The 16,876-nt window shown below is 38.6% G+C and overlaps 1 protein-coding gene across 2 annotated transcripts in view; it reads right to left on the reverse strand.

The window, feature by feature from the left end:
- LOC126354803 (huntingtin) overlaps window positions 1–16,876 on the reverse strand; it is a 472,584-nt gene that overhangs the window by 22,982 nt on the left and 432,726 nt on the right. For both annotated transcript variants that reach the window (XM_050004721.1, XM_050004723.1), the window contains exons 47-49: window positions 14,387–14,564; window positions 13,532–13,676; window positions 3,539–3,653 (exon numbers count right to left, since the gene is read on the reverse strand). In XM_050004721.1, the coding sequence (XP_049860678.1) occupies window positions 3,539–3,653; window positions 13,532–13,676; window positions 14,387–14,564 (438 nt within the window). The remainder of the gene's footprint in view (window positions 1–3,538; window positions 3,654–13,531; window positions 13,677–14,386; window positions 14,565–16,876) is intronic.

Genomic DNA, 16,876 nt, shown 5'->3' on the forward strand with positions numbered 1-16,876 from the left:
CCAAGAAGCCTCCTCTGGAATAAGTAAGAGTGATTTCAGGTCTGCCACAGGGGAGTGCCTAGGACCGTTGCTATTCACAATATACATAAATCACCTTGTGGGTAACATCGGAAGTTCACTGAGGCTTTTTGCGGATGATGCTGTGGTATATTGAGAGTTTGTAACAATAGAAAATTGTACGGAAGTGCAGGAGGATCTGCAGCGAATTGATGCATAGTGCAGGGAATGGTAACTGAATCTCAATGTAGACAAGTGTAATGAGCTGCGAATGCATAGAAAGAAAGATCCCTCATCATTTAGTTACAATATAGCACGTCAGCAACGGGAAGCAGTTAATTCCATAAATTATCTGGGAGTAGGCATTAGGAGTGATTTAAAATGGAATGATTATATAAAGTTGATCGTCGGTAAAGCAGATGCCAGACTGAGATTCATTGGATGAATCCTAAGGCAAAGCAATCCGAAAACAAAGAAAGTAGGTTACAGTACACTTGTTCGCCCACTGCTTGAATACTGCTCACCAGTGTGAGATACGTACCAGATAGGGTTGATAGAAGAGATAGAGAAGATCCAACAGAGAGCAGCACACTTCGTTGCAGGATCATTTAGTAATCGCGAAAGCGTTACGGAGATGATAGATAAACTCCAGTGCAAGACTCTGCAGGAGAGACGCTCAGTAGCTCGGCACGGGCTTTTGTTTAAGTTTCGAGAACATACCTTCACCGAAGAGTCAAGCAGTATATTGCTCCCTCCTACTTATATCTCACAAAGAGACCATGAGGATAAAATCAGAGAGATTAGAGCCCACACTGAGGCATACCGACAATCCTCCTTTCCACGAACAATACTAAACTCGAATAGAAGGAAGAACCGATAGAGGTACTCAAGGTGATGTCCGCTACACACCGTCAGGTGGCTTGTGGAGTATGGATGTAGATGTAGAATAGGGTGGATGACTGCATCCAGCTCACAGACATGGTCAGCCACAGATAACGCCTGAAACGTGTTCATGAAATGATCCAGGGAGGCCATATGATAGGCCCCTCAGAAAGTTTTTCAGTGCATGCCAGACTTTGGAATGATCTTCCACCCAACCACGCGTGAGGGGTCAACCTCAGTGCAGGCAGTACCCGGGGCGGCCACAGCAGTGGACCAATCGGGGGACACGTGGGACGTGCTCGATGTCCCTCGCATCCCATGTCCGACCCCCCAGAGTGATGCCCCTTGGCAGCAGCCTCAAGCTGCGTGACGGAAGCCAACACAGCATAGAACTGTGAGCGAAGGATCACCAACTCAGCTGGCATCTCTACACACTAATCAGAGTTCCATTTCATTCAACTCTTGTTCCAAGTGATTTGTCATCTTTGACAGAATTACAATGTCATCATCAAAACTGAAAGACTTGATTTCTTCTCTCTGACCTTTAATTCCCATTCCGTATTTTTTCTTGGTTCCCTTTGTTCAACTGAAAATTGAATAACATGGGGGTTAGACTACAACCTTGTCGCACTCCCTTCTCAATTACTGGCTCCCTTTTGAGTTCTTTGAATCTTACAAAGACAGTCTGATTTGTGTGCAAGTTTTTGATAATGTTTTACTCCCAGTATTTTATCTATGATAACTTCACAATTTCAAAGAATATGTTCCAGTTAACACTGACACTTTTTTCCCATTCATTCTACAAATGCTACAATTGTATGTTTGTTTTTCTATCTGTTTGTACAATAAGTTGTAGGGTCAGTATTGCCTTGTGAGTTCCTATATTTTTCTGGACCAAAACTTATCTTTCCCCCTGAGAGGGTCTGAATTAAGATGAATTAAATTCAGTAATTTTCTCACACGTTTTAGGGGAATGTATAGATAAGCAAGTGTATGCACAACTAATTTTATTGTAATTTTAATAATAACTAGAGGTCATTTATATGTAGATGATATCCTATAGATGTTCAAATATCTTTTTTGTATTTTTGTTATTTGTCTGAGGTGCTCCTTGGACAACATGCGGCAGATGGAGTCCAACAGCAGGAATCCCTACATCACAGCAGGTGTTTATCAAAATTCAGAAATAGAAGAAATATCTTATTCACTAAACTGGATAGGTAAAATGTATACCATTAAGCAGCGACAAGGGAAAACACATTTTCAAGCTTTCATAAGCATTGGATCCTTTTTCTAGCAGATGTCTCAACGTTCCAATGAGAACAACCCTACAGAGTTTATATAACTTTGTCTTCCCCATCCGCTTCCTTGGTTCTTGCAGTGTAGTTTCTTTTGTGTCAACATTTATTCTTGTTCTCAGTAACTATTCCTTCTTCACTCCCTTTTAGTTTTTGATCAGCTTACCCCCCCCCCCCCCCCCCCCCCAATCTCTACCACATACAATGCACTTAGCTTTCCATTCTTATTAATTCATACACGATGTTTTCTCAATAATTTCTGTCTTGTTTATTACCCCACCTTGCATCTTTAAGCTCCCAGGTTTTCAAACCTCATTACTTTAGTCAGTCCTTACTTATCTTCCTGTACAGTAAGTCTCCCCTGAATTAGGGTTTTGGGTGACTTTCCCAAACTTTAATACAATCTGTCAGAAGATGGAATCACTGGTTTTGAAAGGTTCCATGTTTGAATTCCTTTATATGTGTTTTCTCCTGCTGAAATTGAGTGAGTAGATTTATTATCCATTGATATATTATTCACTAAACAACTATTCATGTTGATTTTAATACTGAAAATGTTGAAAAATGAAGCTGCACCAATTCGAGGGTAAAATAAAAGGTGAATAAGGGTGGATTTTAATGGATATTACACAGTTTTTGTAGTATTTTGAAAATTTGGAAAGGGGAAGAAACATCTTGAAAAGCAATTACTAATAATTTTTAATTTTTATTTTGATGCTCTGGTTGCCTTTCACATCACTTTGACTCCTATTAGACACTCCATTCTTTTATAAATAACTCTTGTTATTATCTTTCAGCCATGACTTTGTGAACTGATGGTTCAATGATACTAACTGCTGTCAACAACTGCCTTCTTTGGTCTTGACATCTGAGGTATATTCCAACGCTCTCACATATCCACATCATGATAATGATAATTCCGAGATAAAAACAATGAACAAAAATGAAAATATGGGTAACTAAATATGATGTATCTATTTATTTACTTACTTTTACCTATCTACACCTGTACCTTTCTGCCCCATTCTTCAGATTCTAGCTTTTTATTTATTTACTTTGGCATTGCATCACCAGATTATGTTTGTTTTGCATAAGCCAGAGATTGATCTATTTATTCAGTTGTGAAGTTAAGTGTGTGTGTGTGTGTGTGTGTGTGTGTGTGTGTGTGTGTGTGTGTGTGTGAGTGTGAGAGAGAGAGAGAGAGAGAGAGAGAGAGAGAGAGAGAGAGAGAGAGAGAGTAGGTAGGTCTACGGACAACATATTTCTGACCTTTAGGTAAGTGGCTGCTCATTCTAGTTGTCATTTTTGTTGGAGATTAACAAATACAAAAAGACATTAAATGTTTGTTGTTTGACTCTCACCTGTCAAAGAGGGCTGATGTTTTCTCCATTGCTTGAATTAACAATTCTGGATCACTGTCCTTGTTAGTTTGGTTCGAGGTTGTATCCTTTCCCAGTTCCTGGCGATCATACTTATCTAGATATTTTTGTAAAGCAGAAAAGATATAAAAAATTACATAACAATTATAAAATGTATTTAAACTGTTATATCTACACATTTGATTAAATTAAGAAATTTTAATCCTCCCACAGTAAAGTGACAATCACAAAGCTAATGTCAGACCATGGAGCACAGAAAAATGAATTTCTCAATCATAAGAGCAGTATAAACTGCTCAATACCAAGTGCCTTCACCTCATAGTGAACAATAAGTAACAAATTTGTTTTGAAACAAGGCTTTGGCATTCATACTGCTTGACTGCACCAGCACAATCAGTTCTAGTCCACATGGTTTTATTATTACATACTGTTGTTGCTCTGTATACTGATGATATTAATATTAATTAAAAATTGCATGTGATGTATTTATAGGTGTCTTCATAGTGGGCATCAGTCAAATGGCAATGTTTGCTGATCTTGTTTACTGCTGTTGTATTACAAAATATGTAAGACACTACAGGTGCATCAGAGACCAGAATACATTGTGTTTATATTTCAAGTACTGAAGCGCAAAGTAACACGGAAATCAACACTTGCTGTTTTATGTACCTAAAAAGGTCATAGTTGCATCAGCAATATATATTCCTATATTCATAAACAGATCAAATCTTCATTTCATTATGTTCAGGTATGTTAAAATCAAACAATGGAAAGTCCAGGATGGAATGAAACTATTATGAAAGAGATAATTATTACTGATCATTTAGCAGAGATGCTGAGTCACAGATAGACACAAGAAAAACACTAAAGACTGTCACAAAATAAGCTTTATGCCAAAAAGGCCTTCGTCAAAAATAGATCTCTCTCTCTCTCTCTCTCTCTCTCTCTCTCTCTCACACACACACACACACACACACACACACACACACACACACAGTTGCCTCTCCTATCATGCACAGCTGCTGCTTGTAGTGTAACTTCAGCTGCTGGAAATTGTGTCACTTATAAAAACTTACATGGCGATGTTAAAACTGCAATATCACAAAGCATAAAATTCGTACTATGTCACTACTGTTAAGTGATAAAATTTTACTATATGAAAGTAGTGACATAGGATGAATTTTATGCTATGTGATGCCAGTATTGATATTGCCCTGTAAGCTGTTACAGATGACTTTAAGATACCTGATGATGATAATGAGCTGAAAACTGAAACCAGCTGTGAATAATGACACATTTATTAGCAGCTCTTCATCTTGGAACTATCATTTTTTTTAAATACTATCTGCATGGTGCAACCTTCACAAAGTACACTGATGAGCCAAAATAATTATGATCACATGCTTAATAGCTTGTTTGTCCATCTTTGGAACGAAATACATCACTGATTCTGCCTATCAGCGATCCAACAGTTTGTTGGTAGGTCTGTGGCATTATAGTGTGTTTAAAATAAGCTGAGACTTTTGACAGTTCAGTACGGAGCAAGTGGTGGGAAGCATAGTTGCCAGCATGTGCTAGGTGTGTCAGCAGGTGACCACAGTATAATGGTAGGCTCACTTGACTGTGTGTTGCAATCTTTCTCAATCGCTGTTTAAAGAAACCAATAGGTATAAACTCTCATTCTTGCACATCTTAAAGTTTAATTAGTCCACTGCACGATGAAATGCCTATCATATAATTAAAGACCGTAGTTATTGTGATATTTCGTTAGAAGGTAACTACTGCTAGAAATTTTTAGTTTGCCGTGAAAAATATGTGTTGCTATGAATTTGTGTTTGGTGCATGTTAGGTTACCTGTTGCTGTGTATTAAATGAATATAATACATTGAATCATTCTTTAAACTTGGAGCAATATCACTGTCTGTTCTCGAAGAAAATGGAATGGCAAATGAGAGCATGCAAAGACAAGTGTGTTTTGCCATATGATTAATATGTGAAACTTCCATATCTACTGTGACATTCAAGTGATAACAGATTTTTTCAATGAAATAATGTAACTATTGAGGGCCATCAATAGCTGGTGAAACTATAACTGCTGTTGGTTTTGTAACAATGTAAGTGAAGAAGTTACGCCTTTATTTTTATACTGAGAATGAGGTGTTTCATAGACTACTGATCTGACTTGCTTTCAGTTGTTAGTTTAATAATACATTATTTCAGGATTCGGTCACAATTTCAAATGCATTAGAGTATTAGTGAGATGTATTTTGCTAAACTCTAATGTTTTTTTTTTGACAAAAGAAGCAGATTTTAACGTGGCAACAATAGAAGCTACGTCTTCCTGAAAACTCTTCATGGTCCTTCATGAATCAGTGTCTCCTCAACTATCTTCTTGGTACAGCTGACAGCTCAAAATGAGCCCTGTTGGATTAAATTTTGAGTAGCTTCTTTTGTCAGCATTCCAACCTCAGTGAGCATAAAATTCTTGCTGTTTTTTGTCACATTACTTTCCGTCTAGGCCCATATATTCTCTGTCGGATTTAAATGAGCATGACACGGAAGAAGCCTGATTAAATTACGACCTTTACCATTAGCCTGTTCATCGAAATGGTAGCATGAAGTTTTATACATGCTAGGTTCAATTTTATCTCATGGAACATTTCTTTGTACACAGAGCAAAATATCTGCTTTCCTCCACTCCACTGTTAGAGCTCTATGCATCACAACAGAAAGATATGGTATTCGTCCATTACTAACGTCAAATTCTGAGGAATGTTTTGCAGCAGAATGTTTTCTTCCCAGCTGGCAAATGAGTTCTTGGAGAACACTTCTGCTGCAAATCATGTATTCAGATGAACTGCACAGTTGTTATTAAATCAATGCCAACACAAAACAGTTCTTCACAGTACCTGATGACTACAGAACACTTTAATCCCAGAAAATATGACTTTAGAACGAAAACTGACAAACATTGTTGCATCTAGTGTGTGACATCAAGCGGTACTGTTTATTCATGGTGTGGCAACAGGGGCATGTTTCCAGCAGAACCACTGGTGGCATGGTACAGAAAGCCATCTCAACATTGGTGTTACCTGGGGAATGGCATCGTGTCCCACTCTGGTCAGTCAAAAATCGAAAGTCGCAACTAATTTTAAATGCACTATAGACGTCTACAAACAGGTCATGTATTTCATGTAAATAACAGGCTGATTCATACACAGTGATGGTGCCTGATAGCAACCCAGATGGGTTTCATAGATTTACATCAGACAAGTTTGGTAGCCAAGACATCAACGTGAGTTCACTATAATGATCCGCCTGCAAACCACTGTAGCGTGGTTCTGGCTCCGAAACATGGACAGTTATACTGCTGAAAGATGACATCACTGTCGGAGATGGCATCAAACATGAAGGGATTGATTATAACCACAGGTACCATGCAAGCATAGGAGAATGTCTCACATAGCAAAATCCTGCTCCCAGCAGCCTCCATCTGTGGCAGGAGGCAACCATTGACCTAGTGTAGCAAAAATATGATTCATCCAAAGAGCCAACAAGTTTCCATGGATCGATGGTCGAATCCCAGTGGTCTAGCATCCATTGCAATCATAACTGACGATGTCATTGGGGTCTACATGTGAACAAGGAGGGATGGTCTGCTGCGGAGCTCCATGTTCAATAATGTATGATGAATGGTGTGCTCTGAAACATGTGTGTGTGCCAGCAAATGGTTCAAATGGCTCTGAGCACTATGGGACTCAACATCTTAGGTCATAAGTCCCCTAGAATTTTTAAACCTAACTAACCTAAGGACATCACACACACCCATGCCCAAGGCAGGATTCGAACCTGCGACCGTAGCTGTCCCGCGGTTCCGGACTGCAGCGCCAGAACCGCACGGCTACCGCAGCCGGCTTGTGCGCCAGCACTGTGCTCTTTTGACAGAGGTGCCATAGATCACCATCTAACCTACTTTACAGAGCAGGCACGTACTGTGAAGATTCATGGACTGTCCAACCACTCAGCGCCTAGTGGTAGTTTCACAACCTTTGTACCTCTTTCAGTAAATGCTGATGACAATAGCATGGGAACATTCACCATTTTTTAAATATTTATTCACAGGCTCTGCCTAATAATAATCTGCCCTTTGTCAGAGTCACTTATCTTGATGGATTTCCCCATTTGCAGCCCATATCTTCACTAGGGTGATCCCCCATCTGTGTCTGCTCCACTTACATACATTTTTTACCACGTCATGTGCTTGCAAAGCTACTAAGTGGCATCCAATGTTGCAGTGGGTAACGGTCATAATTTTTCGGCTGATCAGTGTATGTTGTCTCGAAGTAAGTAGCAGCAATGGTCAGCTACAATAATAATAATAATAATAATAATAATAATAATAATAATATAGAGCACCTCTTATACACAACAGTTTAAAATATTCAATAATTTTTTTGGGCTACCCCCAAGTTTGGTTTGTTTCCATGAACAAATGAGCTGTGTGTAATATCAGCTCTGTAACATAAGAGGAAGGAATGGCCCTGGGCTATTATAATCAGAAAAATCAGAGAAAAAGAAAACAATGAACTTTGTAAAATATTATTTCTGTATGATAAATACCTTCATTACCTAATGTGGACATGTTGCTTTGCTCACTCACTTTAACCTTTGAGTGGGCGCGCCTGTGTACAAAGTGCACCACCCACAAATAACATTTTCTTGTACCATTCCACTGTTGCTTTACAATTGTGTGCTTCAGCTCACACAGTGATAATTGTGCTATGAGCAGAAGTAATTGAAATAAACAATAAGCTAGTTGAAAAAAAATTTACGATCCATACAAGGAAGGGACCCTGATTCCGAGCTAGTGGCACAATGACTCAGTGAGTCAGTTGACCATGAGACAATTAGTAATTGAATATGCTTTCAGCTGGGATCTGATGGAACTGGTCCATTTAATACTTCAAGTGCATCGTTACTGTGGGATAACACTTAACACAGCAACATAGTGATATAACAAAAGTCTGCTTGCTTACACAGCAATTTTGCACGTGTAAGTTTACCGTACCATTGTTTAATTAAATCAAGATTAAACTGTAATTTTGCTCATACATTTTTACCTTGGTAACACAAAAATAGCAATCCTTTACAGATGTACAAAGTACACCATGCACACGTTTGTGTTATGAAAATCGGCACTCCTGTTCGAGGATTAACTGAGCGTGTACACATTTCACAGCTAGAAATGGTCAGGTGATGTGATGTGTCAGTACCTCCAAGTCAGGTAGATAGGTGCAGAAATAGAGAGAGAGAGAGAGAGAGAGAGAGAGAGAGAAAGAGAGAGAGAGAGAGAGAGAGAGAGAGAGAGAGAGAGAGAGAGAGAGACAGAGAGAGACAATCTATTACTTTTGATTGCCAAATCTGGATTACCCCAGTACTCTTTCACTTACAATTACAAGGGGTGTAAGTATAATAGCTTCAGTTAATTAACTGGAGATCATTTATTCATTCAGGTATCAGTCGCATGAAATAACTAGAAGCAAACTGCCATATGTGAAACAAATGTGCATCAATGTTCCACATGATCTGTAGGGGAACTAAAGATTTACTTGGAACAAACAAGAATGCCCACACTAAATTTGTGAAATAGCATAACAAAATTAGAAGCTTTTGTCAACAATGAAGGCCTCTAGAAAAATTAGCTGGACAACTGTCGAAGGTTCATACGTGAAGATTTTGTCAGTGCACCTAGTTATAAGTAACTTGGTGTTTATGTACTTACAACATAAATTTTACACACAAACATATTTGAAAGTAAAAGGAAAATAAATCTACTCCACATCAAAACTGTTAATTTTACACATCATTAGGTCTTTTAACTTACTATGGTAAAATATGGGCAAAGTTGTCTATAAACTTTCACTGAATAGGGTTTTCAGTGTGTTAATGGATTAGTTTATAATACAACAGTGTTAACTACAAGCACTTTAGAGGTGTGTGTGTGTGTGTGTGTGTGTGTGTGTGTGTGTGTGTGTGTGTGTGTGCGTGGGCGGGCGGGCGCATGGCTTTTTTTTTAATTGACAACTTTTTAGAAAAAGACCTCTTGTAGTGACCATTATTCTCAGAGAAGATGAGGTATTTATTGCTCCATGGCTTTTTGAAGTCAAAACATAGTACTCTTTCAAAACAGTATAAATATCAGGTTCTCAATCATCATGTATCTTAAGTGTATTTATTCAAACTGAAAAATTTGTGCATCTGCTTCGTGTATTGTCATGTTTGATCCTAATTTGTCTTCTCATTCAAAAATGGAAATGGTGAAGGTACCATGAAGCAGAATCATCAGACAAAAATGTTGGAAGTGTTCAAATAAGAATCAATCAAATCCCAGTAATTATCCATAATGGGACTGAACAATTTCTAGTTGATTAGAAGTTCCTCTCCTTGCCAAGTTTTGCACAATGGAGAAGTTCCTCAAGGTAGATACTTCATAGTAGTGGCACAAAGATGAAGGCTGCATCAATGCACCTAGTCATTTAACTGAATTTCGTGAATGACTGACCTGAAGGATGTGTAAAACTCATGAATGAGTACAATAAATAATTTACATACAACTAAAACAGAAGTACTATGTGCTTTATGTTGTATCAAAATATTTTTGTAAGTTAGTTTCCAGGGCAAAAAGAGCGATTTTTTCCAAAGAAAACAAATTTTTAAAAGAATGCATGATTTTCTTATCAACATGCCTTACAAAAATTGTAACTTCATGGACTGTATTATCTGAGCTAAGAGCCACCCTAAAGCACAGCACTCTTAAAAACCTAGAGCACAGGTCAAGCAAACCCTTTTACCATTATACAATGCATCCTGCCCAAGCCAATAAGTTTTTGATGCCTGTTACATTTCATTTAATAAGACTCATTCCTGTAGAAGAGACATATTAGAGCCCTGACTTTCTGTAAACCATAAATTGTAGCAATATCCAAATAATACTGCAGTCTACAATGTGCTAACAACGAACAAAGTTTTGCAGTACATTCCTAATCTCTGGCAGATGATCCTACACAGACACACACCAATTTTGAATCCATAATCATGTTATGCATGTCTGGGTAACATAATGTTAGTGCATGACAAGTACTTGCTGAAGTTACTGTCTGTTCAAACAACTGTCCGCCTAAGACGTATTTTCCTTCTTAAGTCAATAAGTAATGACAAATAACAATTTCATGTACTATTTTATTTCTTACATATGCAGTGAGTAAACATATTAATACAAAACTATTACAGTTCTCATGGCTGCTTGTCGACAAATTGCCTGTCGGCTTCTGTCTCAGTTTTTGTGACAATGTTTGTTCTATGATGTTGCTGATGTTTTACCATCACAAGTGACTCGAATTATCAATGTTTCATCCTCTACCAGTAATGAAGGATGAATATTTGACAATACTGGTCACTTGTCTTGGTGAAATGTAAGAAAAAATCATCACACAAACACCAGCTGAAGAGTCCAAGACAGAAGAAAACAGACAATTTGCAAGGATATTAATGTTTGTATAAAAGAAAGTGATAAGCTAAGATTTACAGATAATAATATTTGCCATGTAGGAAAAGACAAATCACTATTTACTCTAAAGAAGACACATTAAGTTGCAAGCATAATTAAAAGACATCTGCATAAAGTTTTCAGCGACAGCTTTCATCAACAAAAGAGAAATACAAACCTTTCATACACACAAGCAAGCACATATCATGCACACATGTCCACCAACTCCAGCGTATTGGGCCAGAATGCAATTATCACGTAGGATGCAAGCAGCAATCTGAAGGGAACAGAGAAGAGAAAGGGACAGTAATGTACGGGTGGGGGGAGAAATGGATGACGTCTAGTGAAGTGTGGAGAGACCAACAGATGCAGCATCAGAAGGTTGCAGTGCCAGGGAGATGAGGAAAAAAGGAAAGAATGGGTGGGTACATTGGCACAGGATGGCAAATAAACAGGGTGGGAGATGAGAATGGAAAGGAGATGATAGGACAGAGGGGGATGGAAACTGTTGGGTGGAGGGTGTGCGGATATTATGTTAGCGTAAGTTGAGGCCGGAATAATTACAAAAAGGAAGATTGGGTTGAGTGTCTCATTGACATCGAGGTCATTAGAGATGGAGCACAGCCTCAGATTGTGTCATGGGTAGGGCAGGAAATCAGCTGTGCCCTTTTAAAGGAACAATCCCGGCATTTGCCTGGAGCGATCTAGGGAATTCACAGAAAACCTAAATCAGGGTAATTATGGGAATGGAGAACATGCTGTAAGAATAACTTCAATCTGCATAGTTCAGAAAAACTGGCGATGGAGGGAAGGATCCAGATGTCTCTGGTAGTGATGCAGCCATTGATATCAGGTATGTTATGTTGAGCTGCATGTCCACAGGATGGTTTACTTTGAAGTTTGGTGGTGGCCGTCTATACTGGTGGTCATATCAATATAAAAGGCTGTTCAGTGATTGCAGCAGAAGTAGTAAATGGCATGGCTGCCATCATAGGTGGCCCAACCTCTGATAGGGTAGGATACAATTGTGAAAGTATCGGAAAAGGAAGTGCTGCGTGGGTGGATTGGGCGGATCTTGTCGTTGGGTCTTCCATAGGGATGAGATCCTCGTGGTAAGGGGTCTTAAAACAAATAATAAACTAATAAAAACAATTCTACTATATTCTGCCCAAAAAATCAAAGTAAAACAGTCTACACCATACTCAATATTAAATCCTGAAAATAATTCAGATTCTCCTTCAGCAAAATCAAGAGGGAATTTGGTTAGATATAGAATTTGACACCTACATAACCCCAGAACAAGATATAGAAAATGATGGGTTCTGGTTATTAGATGTAGATAATTGAAAAATTTTGCCTGAAAGTAAGTTAATCTCTAGTCCTATTCAAACTACAAACCAGGAATTTGACGAAATGGCCAGGATTGTTCCTATCATTACTGTTGATAGGAAGAGAAGTTTTGTGAGTTGTTGGTCTTTAAAAAGGAGAGGATTGATATCTGTATAAATGGGGTATGAACCCATTAGCTTGCTTAGATTACCTTTTTACAATAAGGTGTGTGATGCACATGAGTTTTTGATACTAAGGGAGGTAGTTTAATGCTATCTTATGTAATGTGTTCAATGAAGGACAGTTTTAGGTGATATTAAGTTAATTTGTAAGAAGCAGCCTATTCTTATTAGATTTAATTATTTGCTTTATTATTTTTTCCCATGTGGTTCAGTTGTTCCAGTCTAGGGTGGTACTGGGCGACAAAGAGGACGCTACTTTGTGGCTGATTCTTGGGGTTGGTGGGAGGATTAGGAGTGTGAGGGGAAATGACACGGGAGATCTGTTTGTGGACTAGGTCTGGGAAATAGTGCCTGTCTGTGAAGGCCTTCGCAAGACCCACAGTATACTACAGAAGGGAGGTTTGGTCACATCATCTCTAGGTGGCCTGGCTGTATGGGAGGGGGGGGGGGGGGGGGGATTTTTTAATGTGAAAGGGATGACAGCTGTGGACAGTGGTGTGGATGGAGCCATCAGAGAGTGGGAGGTCAACATTTAGGAAGATGACACACTGGGTTGAGGAGGACCATGCAAAGCAGCTGAGAGAGAAGGGGTTGAGGTTGCGAAGGAATGGAGCTAGGTTGTATTGGTCACGAGTTCAGATCATGAACCTAAACCAAACTAGGGGTTTCACGTTTTGGTAGGCTAGGAAGGTCTCCTTTACAAAGGTTGGCACACAAGGGTGCCACACGGGTGTCCATATCTGTGTTGTAGATTTTTTTATATACCTTCCCTTTCAAGAAGTAGTAGCAATCTGCTTTTTCTACACTGTTGATATTCTTACCTGGAGTTTCCATTGTTATATGATGATATTTTTATTTTAACAGTATTTGTGTAGCTGATAAGTGTGTTACAAAGGAATAATTTATAATTTCTCTTACATGTATACATGCAGGACAGTAGAAGCTGCAAAGCTGGCAGAGAAATGCTGGGATTGGAGTGATGCAGCCTCTCCACAGCTAATTTTGTTACTTGTTCACTTATTTTCCCTGTCACTGCTCTGGATACCACCAACCTCTCAAGGCCCTGTCAACAAATACATTTTTATTAAAAGAAAAAATACATAAGCATTAAAAAATGCAGCAATATTTTATTGGCCAAGTAGATATTATGGTCAGTCTTGAAATCTACCATTTTAGTACACTTAGCAGCTTTGTTCTGCCTTTGTGAATCTATTTAAGTTTCAGCTCATTCAGTATGAAAAATTAGGCATTACTTTTACATTCACATAATCACTGAAGGACTAAAAGAAAAAAAAAAACATATAATTAAATCACACCAACTAAGCATTGTTTAATCAACATATTATGAACAACAGTCTTTCATCAGTGTCTATTCATCCGAGCACAGCTACAAATCACCCAGTCATTGAAGGCCCAATGGGCACGACCACTCAATGCATATACTGTACAATCTCACAGCTAAAAATGCCACTAACTTTACTTTAAGAGGGAGAAAAATGGTCAATCCACCTGTAACATACTGGATTGGGCAGTGGTTAGTCTCTCATGTGATACATGACCATGATTACAAACAGATTAAGAGCAAACTGATTGTGCATCCCTAACAACTTCTCCTATGCTGCACGGTAATGCCACAAACAATGTAAATTCATCACAATAAACAAGAAGATACTGAGCTTCAAAGAAAAATTATCCTCTCTATAAGATCTGTTGTTAAGGATGCTGCATATCAGGAAAACCATATATATCTGTAATCACATATCATAAACAAACCTGTAACAAGGCAACATGCAGCAACGAAGGTAAGTTGTTTGTTGCAGCAAGAGTGAGTACCAACTGCAGAACTGCTGGTGCTACTTCCGTCTCAGCCATCGTTTCCTCAACTGTCTCCAGCAGGTAAAACACAAGGGCCCACATCACAAGCTGGTGTTCTTCACTCTGACTGCTCATGCTTGCAAACAAAAACCAGAAATACCATATTTTTCTGCTGGCAAATAAGAAAAGCATTAAAAGTATTGAGAATATTCACACTATTTCTGCCATTAAACAATGATGTACGTTTTAAATCCACAAGGAGCATGATTTCCATCAAAACTGATTGCCAACTTTATACTGAAAGATAATCATCACATTTACATGGGATCTACAACAAGGTAAAACAAGTGTAATAACTGAAATACAGAACACAATAACAAGGATAATGGGTAGAAAAATATATACTTGTAATTGTTTTCCTAAATGGCTCACGTTTTCCTACTATATTTACTGCAATTAGAGTATTTTTTCAAGCTGAAGCAGCTCTTTAAACGATTTTTTTTATTATTTTAAGTATGATTCTAAGTAAGAATATTTGAGTATGAAGATTAGGATGTAGCTATTACTGAGTGAAACTGATAATTATTTACTGTGATCAGGACCAAATAATGGCATGAAGACCCTTTATACTATAGAATGAAGGCTAAGATGTTTACGGAAAAGAAAAGGGAGAAAAGTTATAATTAACATGAGGTGTTCTTTTACTAGTAATACCCTGCTTTCAGACACAATATTTTATTCTTCTGTTAAAAATTAAAACTTAAAGGCTTAAGCTGAAAAAGAAAAAAAGAAAATATTCTGTACGAAGACAGAATAGTCTAAGTCATAAAAAACACCATAACCTAGAAGCTACACTCACAGACAACCTATGAAAAATCTCAGGCATTTCACTGATGCAACAGAGAAACATCCGTATAGGATAGCTGGATACAGATTTGAATGCTGTTCCACTTGAAGAGGAAACACAGGTAATTGATACAAAAAAAGATTAGATGGGTTAAAGGGGACAGATATCAAGAGGAGGGAATAGATCAGTTATGTGGCGGGTTGATAGACAGCATGGGGAGAAGAGTTCTCAGGGACGGAGTGAGGGGGAGAACAGAGAGAATGGGATGAAGCGGCAAAGTGGGATAAGAAAGAGCGGAAAAGGCTGCAGACGGTTTAATACTTGTAGGCTGTGGGGAAAAAGGTTGTGAATTTCTGAGGAAGAAGGCATCCACATCGCTATGGTAATGAACTAACTCCCACCAGTGAAAGAAGGGCTTTGTTACTGCTCCATGATTTTTCTCTGGAATGGAATAGACTGATGCTACAGTGTTAACCTTTTCCACCTTTATCACTAATCAGCAAACTGCACAACCCATGCATTTCATATATTTATTTGCATATATATAATGCCTTCCCATTTTTCTTTTGTGTATGAGCGAGATCACATATGTCAGATAAATGGACTTTGTAAGTCAAACACTATAATCTAGAATTTAAACTAAATATGCTGTTCCAGTTGTTTCACAATTTTCTTTAATTGATGTGTGCATGTGTGTGTGTTGTGGATTGAATATTAACAACTACTGCAAAACATGTAGTTCATATTATAGCATCTGTTGTAAACTATGTTTGTTATTTCTACAAATTTTTGCAGTAATATCCCCTTTAAGGCAAACATTTCTCATAATCTGAATATCAGGAATCCGGTAAAACATCAAGTCTCTGACATCACTGTGGTTGGAAAAAGATCCTGCAAGAATGCAACCAACGATGGCTGAAGAGAGCCATTTAATGTGACAGAAGTGCAAATCTTCGGCAAATTGCAGCAGATTTCAATCCTGGGCCATCAAAAAGTATCAGCGAGCCATTCAATGAAACATCATCAATATGGGCTTTCAGAGCCGAAGGTCCACTCATCTACCCTTGATGACTGCAGGACACAAAGCTTTATCCCTTGCCTGGGCCTGTCAACACTGACTTTGGGCTGTTGGTGACTGGAAACATGTTGCCTGGTCAGACGAGTCTCGTTTCAAATTGTATCGAGTGTATGGATGTGTACAGGTATGGAGACAACCTCATTAATCCATGAACCCTGCATGTCAGCAGGGGACTGTTCCAGCTGGTAGAGGCTCCATAATGGTGTGGGGCGTGTGCAGTTGGCGTGATATGGGACCCGCCCCCTACTTCTAGAGAGGACTCTGACAGGTGACACATAAGTAAGCATCCTGTCTGATCACCTGTGTCTATTCATGTCCTTTGTGCATTCCAGATTTGAGCAATTACAGACGGATAATGTGACAGTCCACACGTCCATAATCACTACAGAGTGGCTCCAGGAACACTGAGCTTAAATACGTCTACTGGCCACCAAACTCTCCAGACCTGAACATTACTGATCATACCTGGGATGCCTTGCAACATGCTGTTCAGAAGTGATCTCCACTCCCTTGTACTCTTAAA

This window comes from Schistocerca gregaria, chromosome 3 (genome assembly GCF_023897955.1).
Source record: "Schistocerca gregaria isolate iqSchGreg1 chromosome 3, iqSchGreg1.2, whole genome shotgun sequence".
NCBI lineage: Eukaryota > Metazoa > Arthropoda > Insecta > Orthoptera > Acrididae > Schistocerca > Schistocerca gregaria.